The sequence below is a fragment of the Rhynchophorus ferrugineus genome, unplaced genomic scaffold (genome assembly GCF_030347505.1).
Source record: "Rhynchophorus ferrugineus isolate W39M unplaced genomic scaffold, kcgeb_rfMv2 rfM5, whole genome shotgun sequence".
Classification (NCBI taxonomy): Eukaryota; Metazoa; Arthropoda; class Insecta; order Coleoptera; family Curculionidae; genus Rhynchophorus; species Rhynchophorus ferrugineus.
In genome coordinates this window covers 24,621,853-24,641,069 of record NW_027472584.1, presented here as the reverse complement: position 1 = coordinate 24,641,069, position 19,217 = coordinate 24,621,853, and the positions used below count along the sequence as shown (strand labels likewise).

Sequence of the window (19,217 nt, the reverse complement as noted above, 5' to 3'; positions counted from 1 at the left end):
ATTAAATATGACGAAACTCTATGTATTTATCCTACATTAGTAATATCATACGAAAATATTTATCTATATATCAATAGCTAAAGGTAAAAATGTTATTAATTATCGATGTGTTTCCCCGGTAATAAATTATTGATGACCTTTTTCCATCGATGACCTTGATACGACTTAACATTTTTCGTATTTTTCTTTTATATAATTTCAATTTAATATTTTTCCAGTTTTTTTAATAGTTATTGCCATTTGATGCTGGACATTCTATTTATATCTTAAATATTATCTATCGTGTAAAGTCTCGTACATTCAGTGATATATTGTTATGTTCTTACGTTTGTTTTTTTCATTATATGGAAAACACGGGTTTAAGTAAAGATATTTTTTTATCGTTAATTATCTACTACAAGAGGGCAAATTATGACATTGGAATTGTATATTTGGATAAAAATTGACATATGCAATAAAATAAAACTATATTATTTTCATTGTTAAAAGGATATTTTATTTATTTTCATTCATTAACTATAATTATACAACACAGAAATTAGGAATTTAATGTGCATAATCTGTGTGATGTCAACTTTAAATTCGTTTATTGTAAAAAAATACTAATACAATAATACATAATAAATTAAAAACGACTTAATATTTACGAAGCAACTATATGTAATAAATAATTTTCTTAATTTTTGTACTGTGTAATATGTATATATATAAATATGTACATTGGATTGGAGTGGGCTTTTACATATTTGAAAATATATAAAAAAATATTTTTAATGTTGTTTCTGTAATTTAAAACTAAACAGTTGATGTTTTGATAGTTTCAATCTTTGTTATCCGCGTCTACTTCATGTGTAGTCACTGAAGCCATGGTTGATATTGGTAGTATGGCTGTTGACATAGCGAGAGCAGGATTCGCAACGGCGATTATGTTATCACCACTAGCTGCTATAACCTGGACTTTGGGCGAGAACTTGCTGGATTCTTCGTCATGCTCGCTAGTATCATCAATTTTCTTCTGTGCAAAATCAATCGTTATAAATCAATTTCAAACACGCCGCAAAATACTTACGTTTGTAGTTGAACATGATTCTTGGTCTTGACCCTGAAACTACAGATAAATCAGGTCCATCTTATAAGATTTGATGATTGACAATTAGAAATAACATTTGAACACGTGTAAAACAACAAACTTAGGAAAATACTTTTAACTAACGTATTATTCTACCTAATACATCCTTTTCATGCCATTTCCAAGGCTAACTAGATCTCGAGAATTTTACGTACATTTTCAAAAATCATTTTAACTACAATAACATTAGTTTGTTATAAATCATAGAAAAATATTGTTAAAATTATAGGCAAAATAGAGATCATTTTAATTCGGAATCTATAAACTAATTCAGGTAACTCAAGGGCAATATCAAAGAAAGGAAAGTGGTCGAAAATATAGTGAATCGTGTCTCAGTTACAACATCTTAATTTAGTAATCAGAAATAAAAAGATTGTGTAGTATAACGATTGGACATTAATAATTCATTAAAAACAATGTTGATATAGATAACCAAACATACATTAAGATTTTCCATGTTTTGTTATTAGGATACACGAAATTTACTCCCAAACTTACTTGAGGAGAGCTTGAATTACTATAAGTAAATTGTGAATCTGATTCATCCAATTCAATACCCAAAGATGTTCTTTGCATATCTCTACATAATAATTAAAAGAATCATTAATATCGATTTTTCGAGTTGAATTTTGTATTACCTCACGTTTTGTTGAGATCGTTGAGACTGAAATAGTGTATGCAAAGTATGTCTTACGGACAAGGCTTCATCGTAGTCCTATATATAGAAAAAATATGTCAATGTACGATAATTCGTCATCTAAACGAATTTATATCAACTTAAGTTAGATTAGATCATAACCATGCAAAGCAGAAGCACGTATAGCTTACCTAATTTATTTGAGATAACGTAAATAGCTAGAAAACAATTTAATCTCATTATTAAATGGCAATAATAATATACGCAAAACACACTTACTTACCGGTGTGATAAACATTAAAAATAAAAAAATAAAAATCACCATATAGAAATAATTTTGTTTAAATACTTTATAAGGACTCTGAATTATTTATTAAGCACTTTTTTGTAATTTTGTTGAGATGATCAAAAAATCTGTCGGTTAATTACATTAAATTAATATTAAATCTCATTTCTCCCTTTTTTCACAACGTTTTTTGTTATTTTTCTTACTACGGTTATCATCTGCACATAGTAGCGATATGCTATGATGATATCGTTTAATTTGAGCCTCTAATTCTTTGTCTTCGAAATTTTTCGTTATTTTTTATAATCTGAATTGAAATTATCTTGTGACATAAGTACTACATATTATATCAAATTAAGAAAGCTGTGGCTAATTAAACAATAGTGAAAACTAAAATAAAATTTGCTACTTCATTTGATGTAAAACCGTCAAAATTAACAATTAATTCACACACCACATAATTAGATCTAATAAATTTTATATAGTAACAGATATTAGTATTTAAAATGTAGACAAATCATGATATTTTTACAAGGTATTTTATTCATATTAAAACTTTTGACTAGAACGAGATGTATACAGTATCAATTAGAAATAAATAAGAAATGACTGTTATCACAAATCACCATACACCAAATTGCACAAGCAAATAATAAAGCAAAAATATATTAAATACTTACCTGATTATAATACAATTATTTTAGATTATAATCTACAAAGCTTTTAAGCAATATACAGCGACATCAATCAAGCATGTTTAAGGTATGTATAATATACTGTTTTTTGAACTGTTTTATTAAATTTTGCGCGACATGTAAGTCCAAAAAGCAGTAAATTATACTTAAATTTACCATTTCCACCCAAATCAACATTTAATTTCAAAATATTATTTTCATTATGTTATCACAGTTAGATATGGTTAGAAGGAATCTAAAGCAGAAGCGCAGAAGCCTAGTCCTCAAGATTAATAACAACGTGGGGCTGAGTATGCTGCAAATAGTGTTTATGATGTCGGCCGACATTTCTGACCTGTCGATGCTCATCATTATCAGAACTTGGTTCCAATTTTATCCTTTTACTGTGATGCATATCACCTTCCATGGAAAATCGACCTTGCAATCTATTATCAGTCTGTTCTCTTTCACTATTCAGTCCCATGTTATTTTGTTTATTAAGATATACAGCAGACAATCTGGAAAATGGATATTTGAAACACTTGATGTTATCTAAGGTTGTATCTATGGAGGAAAAAACTTACTGTGTTTTAGAATAGTAACAACCAGAATCTTTAACAACTTGTCTTGCTAGAGGAAAAAGTTCATCCCTTCTGGTGAGTAATGCAGGAATGAATCTACAAATTTGGGCAGCAGCTTCGTTGACTGATAGCTCATGTAAAGTTAAAGGTTTTTCGGGCTTTCTTTTACAGTCAAACCTAAAATATATTCATAGACACTAATCATATATAAGTTCATATTAAATTATTCTTATTACCTTCCATATATGGCAGCGTATCTTCTAATTTCATCCATTCTCCTTGGGTCATTTTCTGGCATCGACATAACTAACTCTAATTCTTTGCATACTTTCTTTTTGGCATTCTGTGGTTTTGGTTCCAAGTTTGGCAATTGTTTGCTAAGTCTTTCAGCAGCGGCAGCTAATTTTGCTATTTGGCTTTCCATGAGACTTGGGGACATTATAGAACTGCCGCTAGGGCTAGAACTACTGGAGGGGGGACACGAAGGATCAAGAGGAGAATAAGGCCTAAGAATTAAAGGAGTTATTAAAATAACATTCACTAAACCATTAAATATTACCTTTTATTGTTGATATTTAAACCTGGACTAGCTACGGGGGGTAAGGCACATATTTCTGCAGGAGAAGGTGAATATATAGTTCTGGAATTCTCACCACTATCTGCCGTGTAGAAGACATGATTACTGGTGACTCTAGGGCTTGACAGTTCGATTTCAAAGTCTTCACCGGGAACCAGAGGCAACTTAAACTTTATAGGATTAGTTACCCATTCCTGGAGAGATTTTTGTAACCTACGTACGTGTAATGGTTTTGATGCCATTCCTACATAAAATCAGTTAGTAAAATGACAAAACTGATGACAAGATATTCATGCCCTTACCAACTAGAGACATTATTTCAAGAAATTCTTCTTCACCGGCGTCACATAGTTGTTGCACGTCATCTCCACCCATTTCCAACAACGTGTCATAATATAACAATAACGATGCATTCTGCATCACTCTGAATAGTTGCAGCTCAGCTTGATTGCTGGGAAATGATGTTGGAAATACTGGAAACAGAAAAATAAAATTATAATTCAGCAAAAATGCCATAAAACAGAGGCAATTCGTATCGAAACCATTACGAGTATGTTAAGAATCGTTCTCGGTTATATATCGACTTTTTTTACTAGCTAAAACCACTTTTTCTTGATGATTTCTATATAAGTAAAATCAGGATTGAAATTGTAGTTGATAAATTGGGTTAAAATATAAAGGCTTGTTACAATGAGAACGTTATTATTATACGAGAAATGTTGAAATAAATCTTCATAGAAATATAACAACATTTTTGTTAGCTTTATTTCTATCTAATAATAAGATTTGGAAATGTACAAATGTCCAGTTTTTATCCACCTTAACAACCAATGCAGTTTTAGCCTAATTACTTAGGGTATCGTTATTTAACATCGAAAATACATTCATTTACACTATAAATTATGTTAAGAACTTCATTTTGGTTTCTATATAAAATATTGAGTATAAAATAAACACCGGAAGATTAACGTTATACAACAAGACAACGCATTTTGGGAAATCCATGAAAATCTACGTAAAAACGTTTAAACATCAACTCCTATTTTCATCTGTTGTATTTATCAAATGTTTCCTCTCTTGATTATCAATGAACAACACTTTTATTATTAGGGAGACAGTGTCTATTAACAGACAATATTTTTTAAATAACACATAGTACCACGTGCATAGTTTTCCACAATAAATCCTGATAAACATTCTATAACATTAATTTTTATTCCTTATGTTATTTAATGTATAAAAATCAATCAAAAACTTTTTTTTTACGTTTTGACGACGTTTGTCATATTTGAACGGACGTCAATAAAATAAAATTAAATACTAAACTAACTACACAAGGCATGTGTTCTACCGCTACGTAAATTAAAAAAGTGTTTTATATAACTATTTATTAAAATTAGTGAAGATACATTGTTGTTTGTATTTCCTAGTGTTGTCTGGTGCGTACATGAATAAACCAGACGATTTAGCAAAATTATTGGATAATTGAAGACGATATACCAAGAAAGTATCACTATTTCATATATATGTTCACAATAACAAAATCTTATTATTTCAGGAAAAGGGAAAGCATTACTATTATTAAAAGTTAATAAAATAATGTTAAAATATAATTAATATAATTCTTCAAAGCTTCCAATTTCAAACACTGAAGTTTTAGGGATTAGAGACAAGGAGACGGATTAGAGATATTATTTAAAGTGTAAAAATCGAATTGAAAGAATTAATAATAAATCAAAGGAACTTAAAGGAAGGTTGTTTCAAAATTGTTATGTCTTTTGAACAATCGAAGAACCAATCTCAAGTAACTTTGTGTAGTTAAAAATACGGCATTGATCTGAATGAACAAATAATAAAAAATCTTTAATTTTCTAGATATAGTTCTCATTTCAAAATGCTAATTATTTATAATATATCTAGATAATTTATGAGTAATAAATAGGTAAATAAATCTAATGCAAATGAAGTAAGTAACAAAATCACTACATAGTATAAAACAAAGTCGCCTTTTCTGTCCCTATATCCCTATGTGCGCTTAAATCTTTAAAACTACGCAACGGATTTTGATGCGGTTTTTTCAATAGATAGAGTGATTCAAGAGGAAGGTTTATATGTATAATATATGCATAATATACTAAGGCAACATTGCTAATTTTAGAGGTTTCTAACGTGATGTCGTAAATTAACCTATTTTTTTAGGCTTATTTAGCAATTAGCAAAAACGCTGCCTAACCCTACGAGTTAGATTAAATTAATGTACTACAGTATTGTACACCATAAAAAGGTCTACAAAAAAGTCCGCGGTGGTATATGTTTATCTTTTAGGGATAACCCACATTAACCATTTTTATTGTTTACTTTTTACGTGAGAAAATGGCTTATTTACGAAGCTATTTTAAGCAATACGGCATTAATCCTTATCGAATTAAGTACCTTAAATACAGTGTGCAATTAATATAGATCAATATGGTTCCTTATAGCATGTAAATTAAACAAATATTTTCGGAGATATTACAAATTTAAAATTTGCGTTTAAAAATGTCTAATGTAATAAAAATTGTATGAAATTAGATATTCCAAAGATAGCAGGAAATCTTCATAGTAAGTATAGGGGAAGAGGAATTGTTTTACTCCAAATTTAATGCGTGCAGGCTAAGGGCAGTAATGAATGAAACAAAAATACTGGATCGATTTTAATCATGTTTTCATTGAGTGACATAGGCATATATATTTTATGCCCGTGCAAAGTCGGAGCGGGCCGCTATGTTTTTATATACAACGTTCATATTTTTTCTGTAGTATATTTAATTTAGTATCAGCATTGCACCCGTGCGAAGCCGGGGCGGGTCGCTAGTATATGTATATAATGTACAATTTTGTATATATAGAATACAACCAAATATTTTTTCATTTGCAAGGCATGCCGGGTATATCTAGTTGTTAACAATTATTTTTATATATTAACGTCTCATTTTTACAAACTCAGGATTTATTTGAAATGGGCCTATTGGTAACGTGGGCTCCGAACCACGATTCTCACTCAGAATTCTATCGACTAAGGCGAATTTAGAGATCAATCCAGAAGACATCCGGTCTTACCCAGCCTGGTTACTGACGTGAATGCTACTTGTCTATAAAATAGTGACAAAAATTAGTTTACAACCATGTCCGGGCAAAATTAGAATTTATGAATATTATAACAGCAGGAGGACCGTTCTGTTGCCTCAACCCCTGACAATGGCTACCAAGCCGATAGCTAACAAAACGAACAAATTAAATTATGTTTATTGTAAAAATACTACTATCAAAAAGTAAGTTTGATGTGAAAATTATTATTTACAACAAGGATAATGTTAAATAATAATTATTATAGACGTAAAATTAAATATAGTTTTAGTTCTAAAAAAATATCTCACGAGAAAGGTGGTAGGAAAGGTTCTAATACGAAAAAAAACTAATTTTAATAGATATCCGAAGGAGTTTTGGTCGTAGTATTTTCTAGACCACGCAAAAAAAACTTAAATAACCAACCTCAAATACAAAGGGAATATTCGCTTGTGAACTTAAGAAAAAATCACGCATGTCAGCCTGTTTAATATGCAGAGACATGAATGTCAACAAACCATTTGAATATCTTATAGATGGAGAGAGCCAAAGCACCCACGAAAAAACGCCAGGTACTTTATACTCCTTTAGTTTTTTTTTCGCTTTTGGTGGTTTGATCCTTTTCTCACGGGCTAACGAGATATTCTTGGTGTTTTTTTTTGGTAGGGACGCCGAAAAAAAACTAAAAACAATTTTTAATTATGCAAGAACGGGACCCTGATATAAAAACGGTACAGGTAGAAGTTTGGACCATCGGCATGTATCAAATAAGGTGGGGGGTTATGCCTTGGTCCGTCATATGGAAGGGTACGCGATTCTTTTGTATTTACATACTTCGTCATTGCCTCATTCTCCTTAATTGATCCATTGTAAGGGTGTATTTAATATTAAATATTTGAACTATAATTAATATTTATAATTAATAAAAAAACTAATGGACTTTTTAAACTATTATTGCACAGTAAGATTTTCTCATTTATTATTAAGACTCATTAATTAATTATTGTAAATTAATGTACAATAATTGTGCGCTCTTGTATATGATTGTAACTAAAAATGTATATAGATAATAAAGTAAAAAGAAGAAGAATTAATAATCCGACTGATACATTAGATATATTGATAATAATAATTATTTGTAGTCTAGTTATAATATTTATAAACTATAATACGCATAATAAAAATAATTATTAATTAGGATTTAATTATTTGATATTTTTGGTTATATTTTACGGTAAAAACCTGACGAACCTGCAGAACAAGTTTGATCTTACAGGCCTATTTGGTTGCTACCTGCGATATCAAAATGATTTCTGAAACTGCTGTTAAACGATCAAACCATTTACAGAAATACCAGATTTCCAGTTTGGAGTTTGAAATCCCAACTCGACAATCGACCAAGTGTACAGAGTAATAGCGATTGTTGAAAAGGCTTTCAAAGAAAAGACATACTGTCCTGCAATATTCCTGGATATCTCACAAACTTTGACCGGGTATGGTCTTTGGGATTAATCTATAAAATGAGCAAATTTCTACCGCTGAATTACTGTCGACTGCTGAAAGGGTATTCTCAACATTTAAACCTATTTCCGCTAGAGTTTCACAGGGTAGTATCTTGGGACCAGCACTATATCTATTTGCCGACCACAGAGTTATTTACAAAAGATATATCTTTGCCTGAGGCTGTAGAAAAAGTGCAAGTAGCAGTCAACAAGATCTACAAATAGGTTAGAGACTGGAAAATACTTAATAGCTCCAAATCTGTCCACATTAATTTTGCACTTGGCGAAATGACAAAAACTTAGACCTATGGGGAGCAAATATCTTGTTGCACTAAAACATCAACATGATATATATACGTATATACATGTACGACCATGCCCCAGCAGTATTCGAACCCACGACTATCGCAACATGAGGAGTACCGTCCTTCCTTCACTACTGCTTAGCCCAAAGTGGTCAACATCACCAATACGTAGCCGGTGCTCATCTTTGTTGCAGGATGAATGTTGTTGCCAAAAGCCTTTCTAGCTAAAAGGTCTATTTTGTCACAGAAGTCTGTTCGGAATTCGTTCACTTTTCATTCGACAGACATGGATTTGTTCTTCAATTGTGCATTTATTGTTTCATATTAAAGGAATCTGCTAGAGCTTCGCATTTGAAAGATCTCGATTTTATAGATGTTAGACTGTTAGTGTTCAAGTCTCAAAGCCACAAGTTTTGGCGTTCTTTAAACATAAACAAGCGTAAATTAAACAAACGTTCCAAAGAGATGGATTTTAGTCTTGAATGTAATATTTAGTCTCTCTTCCACACTCACCATCTTACCAATTCTGTAATAATCCGAAGCCCAAAATAACAATAATTACATAATCATTTTGAAATAATAATTTTATTTCAATAACAATATTAATAATCTTTAATTTGTTTTAATTTATTCATATATTCTCTTAGATAGAATCTTAATTAATTAAATCTTATTAATATATAGTAATTAAAAAAAATAGAACAAACTTTACAAAAAAATATGCAATATAATCCAATTATGAGAAGCAATAACAATTATTAGGCTATTTATTAAATAAAAAGACCTAATCAAAAAATAAATAAAGCATATAATAATATGGTTTTATTTATTAAGGTATTTGTTTTTTTTTCTAGGCATTAAAACTGAACATCCAGATTTCCCAGGCAAAATCTCGACTGTATAATTAAAAAAAAATCATCATGGCTTGATGATCCAGCAAAAAATTTTCTTACCGTGTCCTTGCATATCATTTTAACGCTTAAAGAAATTTAAATACATCGAGAAAAAAACAATGACATTTGTTTGTGGACAGATAGAGGGTACTAAAGAAAAAACACTTTCTCACAGTGCCTTCAAACCATAAAAAAGCGTCTTCTGAAAAAAAAATTAAATTCTCACATAGAAGATTTACATCTAATTATTATTCAAACTGACCTAAGCGTATAGGTAAGGAAGGGTTAATTTTTTTTCGGCCACTGCAAAAAATGATTATGTCTACCTAGACTCGCCGAGCAAGGGTGGGGTGCTCGCACTACCAGGGGCACGACCGAGTACTTAGGGTTCCGATTTCTACCTACCTAAGGGTCGAAATGTTCCAACCCCCACGATTTTTCGTCCAATAGGGACGTCCTCTGTAGATCTGTAGGGCATTGCTAAATTAATTCAATAGCAAAACCTCCCCCCCCCATTTAACGACAAAGAAGCCATCTCATTTTTAATGAATTGCTACCATTTTTTTTTTCATTTTGTATGGATTGACGTGATGCTGAGCAACGTATTATACATCGACGTAAAAACCAGTGCGCAAGTAGAATTTTCGAAATGGATGAGTTGGTATTAAATTTAGAAAGCCTTTAATAAAACATTATAAAAAAAAGCTATCACATAAAGACAGACAATTTTTTTTACGTTTAATATCCATCTAATCAATATATTGCTCTACCGTCTGGGGTTTTTATTTGTAAAAACATAAAGAGCCTTGTTAGTTCAGTCGTGAACGGCTATATTTGAAACGACGAAATATGGGAGACATAGATGTTTTCATATAAAATTTCTCTATAAAAAAACATTAGTTTCTTAATATTGCTTTTATTTATTTTAATAAATTTGTAGACAACGATCTCAATTATCTTTGTTCGGGTTTTTAATCAGATTTCTTTTTATTTACGTGGTAGATATAAGAATTCCATTTCCAGATAAGAATTAAATTATCTTTGATAATACTCCTGTCAAATTATTATTTAGTCGGCTTGGTGACGCAGTGGTAGAGGCGATGGGACAATCCTCCTACTGTTGCAACAGCCGCGGGTTCGAATCCTGCTGGAGGCATGGTCGTAAATGTATGTTTGTGATCGTTCAAAATTTGTGAATGTTCTAGGCTTCTGGGGTGATTTATAAGTTGGTCACCGCCAATCGGTAGGCTTAATGCCGACGACCGTGGTTCGGAGCCCACGTTAAACTTTAGGCCCAGTCCAGATAAACCCATAGTTGGTAAAAGGAGACTTTAAAATATATTTTAAAAAATATCATATAATTTTATTAAACCATTAGCTTATAATTAAAAATATATTATACTAATTTGTTAATAGAGAAGATGTATTACTTCAAAGCCAGTTACCGGTACGCAATATTAATATTTCACAAGTACAAACCCTTTGAATAAAGGACGTCATATTAAAGAACAGGATATCTTTTCAAATCATATTTTCTATATGAGTATTTTAGACTATTATAATAGTAGTAAATACAGCATGTTTTTATTTATGTATAATCGATGAAAAAATAATTACGCAATTATTTCCATAATTTATCTTGAATTATTGAAATTGGTATTAAGATTTAGAAATGTTTTTAAGTAGTTCCAACAAATAAGATTTTTGCTGGTGGCTAAAAATTTTGATAATTCTATAGATTTTTAAGAATTCATTAATTTTATAAAAATAGAAGACCAGAAGACATCCTGTCTTACCCAGTCTGGTTACTGCCGTGACTGAGATCATTTTCCTTGTCAGATTTTGCACTCTCACCTAGGACAATCACAAAGGTTAAACAATCACAAACATAAATTTACGACCATGCCCCAGAAGGATTCGAACCCGCAACTATTGCAACAGTAGGTGGGAAGTCCTGTTGCATTTACCACTGCGCCACCAAGCCAGCGTTGACGATTGTTTGCTCTTCTTGAAGATAGCAAAAATGTTCCTGTAACTTTATATGATGTCAGTATAAGAGCGAGTTAAGTAGGTTGTGAGCCTCCCAGTGTCAGATTAACCGTGTTAGCGCCAAATATTTCTGTTTAAATGTATAACATCAAAGATATACGATACCGTATGATTTGTAGACCTGGCAGGTTGGGAGAAGTTTTTCAGTTTATGATGAAAAACCTATCATGCATTATAAGGTATTTTGTTACTACATAATAATGAATGATGCATTCTTTTATAAATATACAAAAATCAATAAATTGAAAGTGTTGAATGGAAGATTTAACAGCATCTACCGCGAGTAAGCTTAGAACAGACGCTGATAAGAATATATTTTTCCAAAAGGTGATGTATCTCGGAATGACTGTTGAATAACAATATCAACATCAATATCGAATATACCAAATTGATGTGTTTAAGCACTGCGCAAAAACAGCCGGAATACGAGCAAAGACACAACAATGTTATTCTTCAGTATGAAATTGCTCGACCACATGTTGCAAAACCGAGGAAAACATACTTGGAAACATTAAAATGGGAACTACTACACTATCCGCCTTATTTTCCAAACTTTGCTCCTTCTGATTACTACTTGTACCGACATATAAGAAGTGTCCTGTCTGGGAAGCACTTCACATCTTATAAAGATACCAAAAATGTGTCGATTCGTGGATAACCTCAAAAGAAGTATCGTTCTTTCGAGATGGAATTTGAAAATTGACTGAAAGATGGGAAAAAGTAGCGGCTATCGATAAATAATACTTATAATAAATTATATTGTACTGATTTTTCATAATAAAGCTTCAAGTTCTTTAAAATTCTTTAAAACTAGTTTATAGATCTAATATAATATTCTATACTGATGTGGGTTCACTTTGTAGCATTGTGGCGTTCTTTTAGTCGATGAGGGCAGCTTGGCAACAAGAGTAAAGAACTTCAAAAATCCTCAATTGAAAGATGAAAACTATGGTAATAATGTTAATAAGAACTAAGATGAAGAATTTTTTTAAAATTATTAATTAAAAACCCGTTAGCTTATTGGACTTATATATAATTTAAAAATTACATTTATAAATTACATTAAGATCTTTATACCAGAAGAGTATGTTTGTTGTTATTGAAGAAACTGAAAACACAGAACGTATATACATACAGTCACACAGACCCAGTCGTTATGGTAAAAGACTATATCTGCATAGAACTATAGAATCTACTATAGAGAACTATAGAGCTATAGAAAAACTATCAGTCAGTCAATTACAAAGCCTATTTGGACTGTTGGGGTGTGGATAGCCTCAAAAGATACATCGTTTTATTGAGATGGAATTCGTAAATAGGCTGAATGGTTGTTAAAAGTAATTAAAGTAGTTAAAAGTTAAAAGTAGTAGTAGAGCTTCAAATGAAAAAAAAACCTTTAAATCCAATTCATAGGACTATATTTTTAAGAAAATAGTAAAAATAAGTATTTTTTTAGTTTTCGAAACCTACTTAATACCTTAACGTATCAATTTTAGATTATAGTGATCCATAATGAACTTTTAATTTCCGGTCTTCATACATACGATAATATAACTTGTATTTAATTTAAAAAACGTCTAATATTATTGTAGAAAATATCGAATAATTCACGTTATAAAAGTAAAATTTAAGGACGCTTTCCACTGAACTAAGCGAGTAGAAATAACAACGCTTGTTCCTCAGAATGTACCCTAAGAACGCCTCGCTATGAAATCGACTGAACCTCGCGCTTGTATGAAAAAGTGTCTGGAAACTTTTTACCGGCCGATTTTTTGCTCATACCCGACAAACTCGCCGCGGACTAGTTTTTGTCCGAAAAATTTTTCGAACAGACCGTCTCGTGAAAAAAAATAAATTATCGATTTTTACCGCTGCTGAGCTACCGAAATTGAACACGGCATTCTTTTAAGGAAAAAAAAAAGGACTGACTACAAAAAGTTGTCCACGATCGATTTATACAAGACGTTCAAAAATCTAAGTTTTCTTTTGTGCTATGCTCGACGAATTGTATTCTGATCATCTCTACTTTTTTTTCTTCCATCGATTCCTTAAACGACCCGATCTAACGAAAAAAACAATAAAAACACTCCATGAACAATAACAAAAATTTAACTCCATTAAAACTTGTTTTTCCTGGAACCAACATTTATTATGAACAGTCCCTTTTATTTAATTTTTCACCGCTACTGCATCAGTATTAAAACCAAAAAAAAATATTATAGTGAAAAATGTATCAATTAATTTGTATTTTATAAGACAATATTTAAATCAAATTCCTGATATAATAATCTTAACTAGTAAAATTTAATGATGAATGATTCATTAGATAATAAATATTATGATTTAAATGATTCAAAGACAGCTAATTTTAAAGATTACTTATTACTAAATCACAATACCTGTGAGTTTTTGACTGTCAGTTATAATATAATATTTATGACATACATATAAATTTGGTAAGTTAGTTGCAGTTTTTTATGATAAATTTGATAAAAACATTATACTCAAAAGACACGTACAGAAACATATTGCAATATTTTCTTAATAAACTTAAATAATCTGATAATTAATTATAGCAAGTCAATAAGGTTTTAATGTTTTTTAACCCACTATCTTAAGTAAATTGTTTCGACTGATTTTAATGTTTGACAAGTTGAAATAAAAGTAGTATATATTAAAATAAGTTGTGTATGAAAAATATATATTGAGATTAAGAGAAGTCTACTAATCAATAAATAAAAATGTGACTCATTTATGACTCATTAATTCGCAGTAATGGGTAAAATTCGAAAATATATATGATGATTTTGTGAATTAATTGAAATAATTTGAATATGAATTGAATTAAATTTGTTTTTAGTGGAGTGAGGAAAGTTAAATTTAATTAAAAAATATAATAGCACTAAAAAAAGGTTATTTATCAAAAAAAGGACTGACCACAAAAAGTTGTCCACGATCAATAAATAGAAGACGTTCAAAAATCTTAAGTTTTCGTTTGTGTTATGGTCGACGAATTGTATTTTGATCATCTCTACTTTTTTTCTCCACTCGATTTCTTAAACGACTCAATCTGACAAAAAAAAACAATAAAAACACTCCATGAACAATAACAAAAATTTAACTCCATTAAAACTTGTTTTTCGTGGATCTAACATTTATTATGATCAGCCCGTTTTATTTTATATTTCACCGCTGCTGGAACGCCAATCGATATATTAGTTAATATTAAAATGAATAAAAAAGGGAAATTTTTATTTTAAAATGCAGACAAATAGTGAACCCGTGTTTATAAATAGTTTGTATTGATTTTCAAATAAAGTCCAAGTCTCCAAAACAAAATTAACGGCCAACCAAAAAAAACACATCAATTGAATATTCAACTATGTTTTTTTCTCATTAAATCTATTTAAAGCTTATTTATTAAAACATAACCAATTAATTGTTATTAAATCTTGTAAATACGATTAAATTTCAGATTACTTGTATATTTCTTTGAAGAATGTTCTAAAAAGAAAGTTTTTCTAATCATTCGTTTTTTCCTTTACTATAAATCATTGCTAAAAAATAACAAAGATATCTATATACATCTACAAATACGTCACATATTAATATTCACAAGAACAAATGGATGTATAAATGCGATCATATTTGAACAATATAATACGTTTCCATCTTCAATTATTGTTTGCACTATTATCTTAATATACAGTGTATTTTTTATACTTTTATTATAAATATAACAATATGTAAAACTATGCAGAATCAGATTCTTCTCTAAGAACGTCAGAATAAAAACGAAAATAAATGTTATAATAAAAAATATATCAATTAATTTGTACTTTATAATACAATATTTATTTCTGATATAATTCTGCATGATATTCTTAATTAGTACAATGTAATGATGAATAATTCCATTATATGAGAATAATAAATATTATGAAGTAGAATTGAACTATTTTAAATGATTCTAAAGTCAGCTTATTTTAAATAAGGTTACTTATTATTAAATCACAATTCCTATGAGTTTTTTTGGCTGTCAGTTATAATATAACACATATGATGTTTATGGCATAAACATAAATATTGTAAGTTAATTGTAGTTTTTATGATAAATTTGATAAACATTGTACAAGACACATACAAAAATATATAGTAATATTTTCTGAATAATCTAATCAAGCAATTAATTGTATCAAGCCAATAAGATTTGACTTTTTTGTAAACCACTATTTTAAGTAAATTGTTTTAACTGATTTTAATGTTTGACAAATTGAAATAAAAGTAGTGTATACTAAAATAAGATGTATATGAAATATGTATTGAGATTAAGAAAAGCCTACTAATCAATAAATCAAAATGTGAGTCATTGATGACTCATTAATTGGCAGTAAAGGGTAAAATTCAAAAATATATATGATGATTTTATGAATTAAATGAAATAATTTGAATATGAATTGAACTGAATTTGTTTTTAGTGAAATTGTGAAAGCTAAATTTAATTAAAAAATATATTAGAACTAAAAACGGTCATTTATCAAGAACATTTTGATTTATTGTGAACGAGTATTAAATTAGAAATAAAAATAGTTATATTTCAGGCAAGTCTGAATTGATATAAAGCTGCATTGTATGATATTTATAAAAGGTTCGTTTTATGAATTCGAAGCAAGAGACTATATAAGTTTTTTTGTGTCTGTAGAAAACTTTTTGTTTATTTTTCAGTCCTGTTATACTAAAACAATTAATTTACTGCTACATTTTTCTATCTCAGTTCGTCTAATTCAAAAAACTACAGCGTGGAGAATAATTTTATATTGAAAAACACCGAATGGCTTTTTATTTGAAAATTGTTATTGCGTAGAAATTTTTTCGTTTATTAAAATTAAATATCCACTTTTGTTGCGTAACTAATAAATTACAAGTTTTTGTTGTATTTCCAATTTTTTAATCGCCCTTGAAGCATTCCTAGTCATTCGTTTTTTTTCCTCAATTTTGTCTCTTGCTATAAATCATTCCTAAAAAATAACGAGGGTATCTATATACCATTTCATATACATGTACAAGTACGCGATCTATTAATATTTCACAAGGACAAATGGTCGTATAAAAGGCATCATCTTTTCATATCATAATTCTTATCGTCTATTATGGTTCATATTATTATTAAAAATAAATACAAGCGAATTCTCCACAATACAAATAATAATTTTAAAATAAGCCTTACATTCAAATACGTATTACTTAGAAATCAGGTATTAAGAAATATGCACAAGAAAATTATGTTTATATCCTAACAATATATATCTATATATAAAACACACTATTTTTTTTTTAATTGTAGAAAACACTAGATCAATAAATAAAAACCAATTAAAGCCAATTTTAAGTGATTCATGCTTTGGTTAATTAATGAATGAAAGTACATTATCAGTAAAAATATTTGTTAATCAAATAAGATACTAAATAAATGTTTTATTCTTCGATTCTAAAATTGGGAAATTATTTTTGTGGATATATACATATTTTGAAAAAATTATTAACAGTTAACAAGAACGAAAACAAAATGTTTTAATTATTAAAATCAGTGCTGGTAAAACAGCTGTGAATAATTAATTAAACAAAAAGTTTAAATCTAAATCGGGCGTTATTTCACTTGGACGAATAGAAAAACCGTTGGTGGCTTTGGAAATATTGTTGTTAATAGAAAAAAATAGTTGTATAATTGAATTAAAATTAGAACGATCTAATATAGATTTTAGCATTCGTCTAAGTAATTTAAAAATTGTAAATAGTACATATATAAATAATTGTTTATAAAATAATGTGTATAAACAAATACAGCGTTGTTAATTACAGTATTCTTGAGCTTTTTATTAAGGCATCATAAAGTCCCACTACAATGGCATCGTGATGTTTAGCGTCTGTTTTAAAGAAACATGAAGCGAACTAGAAATATATTGATTAAAATTGTTTTATAAATATATTATAGTTGGTGTAGTAATAAAAAACGTACAAGATTTGTGATTCGTACTGTTATTGTTAATAAGTTGGTGATGAAAGCGATTATGATTTGTTTTGATTAATTATTACGTTGTGGTAGGCCAAAGATGCGTAAAATTTAAATGCCAGACCATTTACATTGTATTTTGGTTATTATTGCAATGTCACATGGTGCGCAGAAGTTCTGATATCCCAAATTAGATAGAAATAAGCGGTTATATTTAATTTTTGAGTCTATAGTATTGTTAGAGCCTACTGGTGGTAGTGTAGGGGAGATAGCCGAAGAATATGAAAGAAAAAAGTTGGATACATACCGGTGTTGTTGTGATTTTTGCCCATTATTTTTCTCGGTACAGATGGAGATATAGAATTCCGTACGGGCAACAGGATTTTCGGTGATTGTCTGGCACTCGAACTAGCAACACTGGCACTATAAGAAACCGGCAAATTCGAAGCAGAAATCGCAGGATTCGATGTCTCGGCACTGACGTTCGAATGTCTTTCATCCTCGACCGAATTACTATTAACCGTCGTATTCGAATTGTTTTGGGGTAGATCCATATTTCGTATGAACACAATTATTATTAGAAAAAGTAGTCGCATGCAATGTAGCTTTCTACTGGTGTTCAGTTCACTGCAGTAGCGGGCGATTTTGTTTTATTTTGCTTTGCGATGTGTGCGCGAAGCAAGGCTTCGCCGACAGTCCCCCACTACTTCTAGGATCTTTTTCAGCGAAAGGGGTGTATCGTTTGTCGGCTCAAAAGGACCACGATTATTCGTCCTGTCCGTCTCGCTTTTTTTTTACATGACGGCATACAGTCATAACCCCCACCCCACCACCAATCTTTGCAACATTTAACGAACTTTTTATTGTTAATTTGGATTTTCTTTCATTTAACGAACTTTTTTTCTTTAACTTTCATGGTGCATACGATTATTGGTATGTTTACTCTTTTTTTTCCTTTGTTTGTTATATAGGGTTCTGATTTGTACGTTAAAAAACTAGTTTTTTTCCTCTTGAGAATCTTCAAACTTTAAGATAACCGTATTAAAAAAAATAACGTATTTTTATTATATAGATTTGTTAACTCATTATTGGTTATAGGCGTTATATTATGCGATAAAAAGATCATACACTATATAACATTATTAATTAACATCATTATAATTATTAATTAATAATTAACGTTTTTATTTAAATTATTAGGTAATAATTATGAATTAAAACAATAAAAACATAATTAAATTAACACAAATAATTACATATCGGATCTTAATTAAATTAAAATTTTTTTCATAGCTAAATTGCTATAAAAAATTATTTTACATTATTATATTTATCAACAGCGCATTGTTTATTATTTTTTTAATATAATTAGTGATTACGTGTAATTAAATTTCTTTTATTATTTAGTAATAATTATGAAATTATTTATTTAATAATATACTTTTAACTAGAACATAATTAAATTAATA

At 29.4% G+C, this 19,217-nt stretch overlaps 1 protein-coding gene across 8 annotated transcripts in view; it reads right to left on the bottom strand.

Moving 5' to 3' along the window:
- Positions 1 to 675: 675 nt before the first annotated feature.
- nab (NGFI-A-binding protein homolog) overlaps positions 676 to 19,217 on the bottom strand; it is a 22,893-nt gene continuing 4,351 nt past the window's right edge. Inside the window, exons 1-11 of one of the 8 annotated variants that reach the window (XM_076406374.1) lie at positions 18,056 to 18,412; positions 4,187 to 4,357; positions 4,106 to 4,128; positions 3,867 to 4,054; positions 3,544 to 3,813; positions 3,311 to 3,484; positions 3,082 to 3,244; positions 1,768 to 1,844; positions 1,628 to 1,709; positions 1,070 to 1,108; positions 676 to 1,015 (exon numbers count right to left, since the gene is read on the bottom strand). In XM_076406374.1, the coding sequence (XP_076262489.1) occupies positions 821 to 1,015; positions 1,070 to 1,108; positions 1,628 to 1,709; positions 1,768 to 1,844; positions 3,082 to 3,244; positions 3,311 to 3,484; positions 3,544 to 3,813; positions 3,867 to 4,054; positions 4,106 to 4,128; positions 4,187 to 4,357; positions 18,056 to 18,344 (1,671 nt within the window). In that variant the 5' untranslated portion in view covers positions 18,345 to 18,412 and the 3' untranslated portion in view covers positions 676 to 820. Of the gene's footprint in view, positions 1,016 to 1,069; positions 1,109 to 1,627; positions 1,710 to 1,767; positions 1,845 to 3,081; positions 3,245 to 3,310; positions 3,485 to 3,543; positions 3,814 to 3,866; positions 4,129 to 4,186; positions 4,358 to 18,055; positions 18,427 to 19,217 lie in introns of those variants that run through there. The other 7 variants (XM_076406371.1, XM_076406373.1, XM_076406370.1 and 4 more) reach the window with 7 other exon arrangements.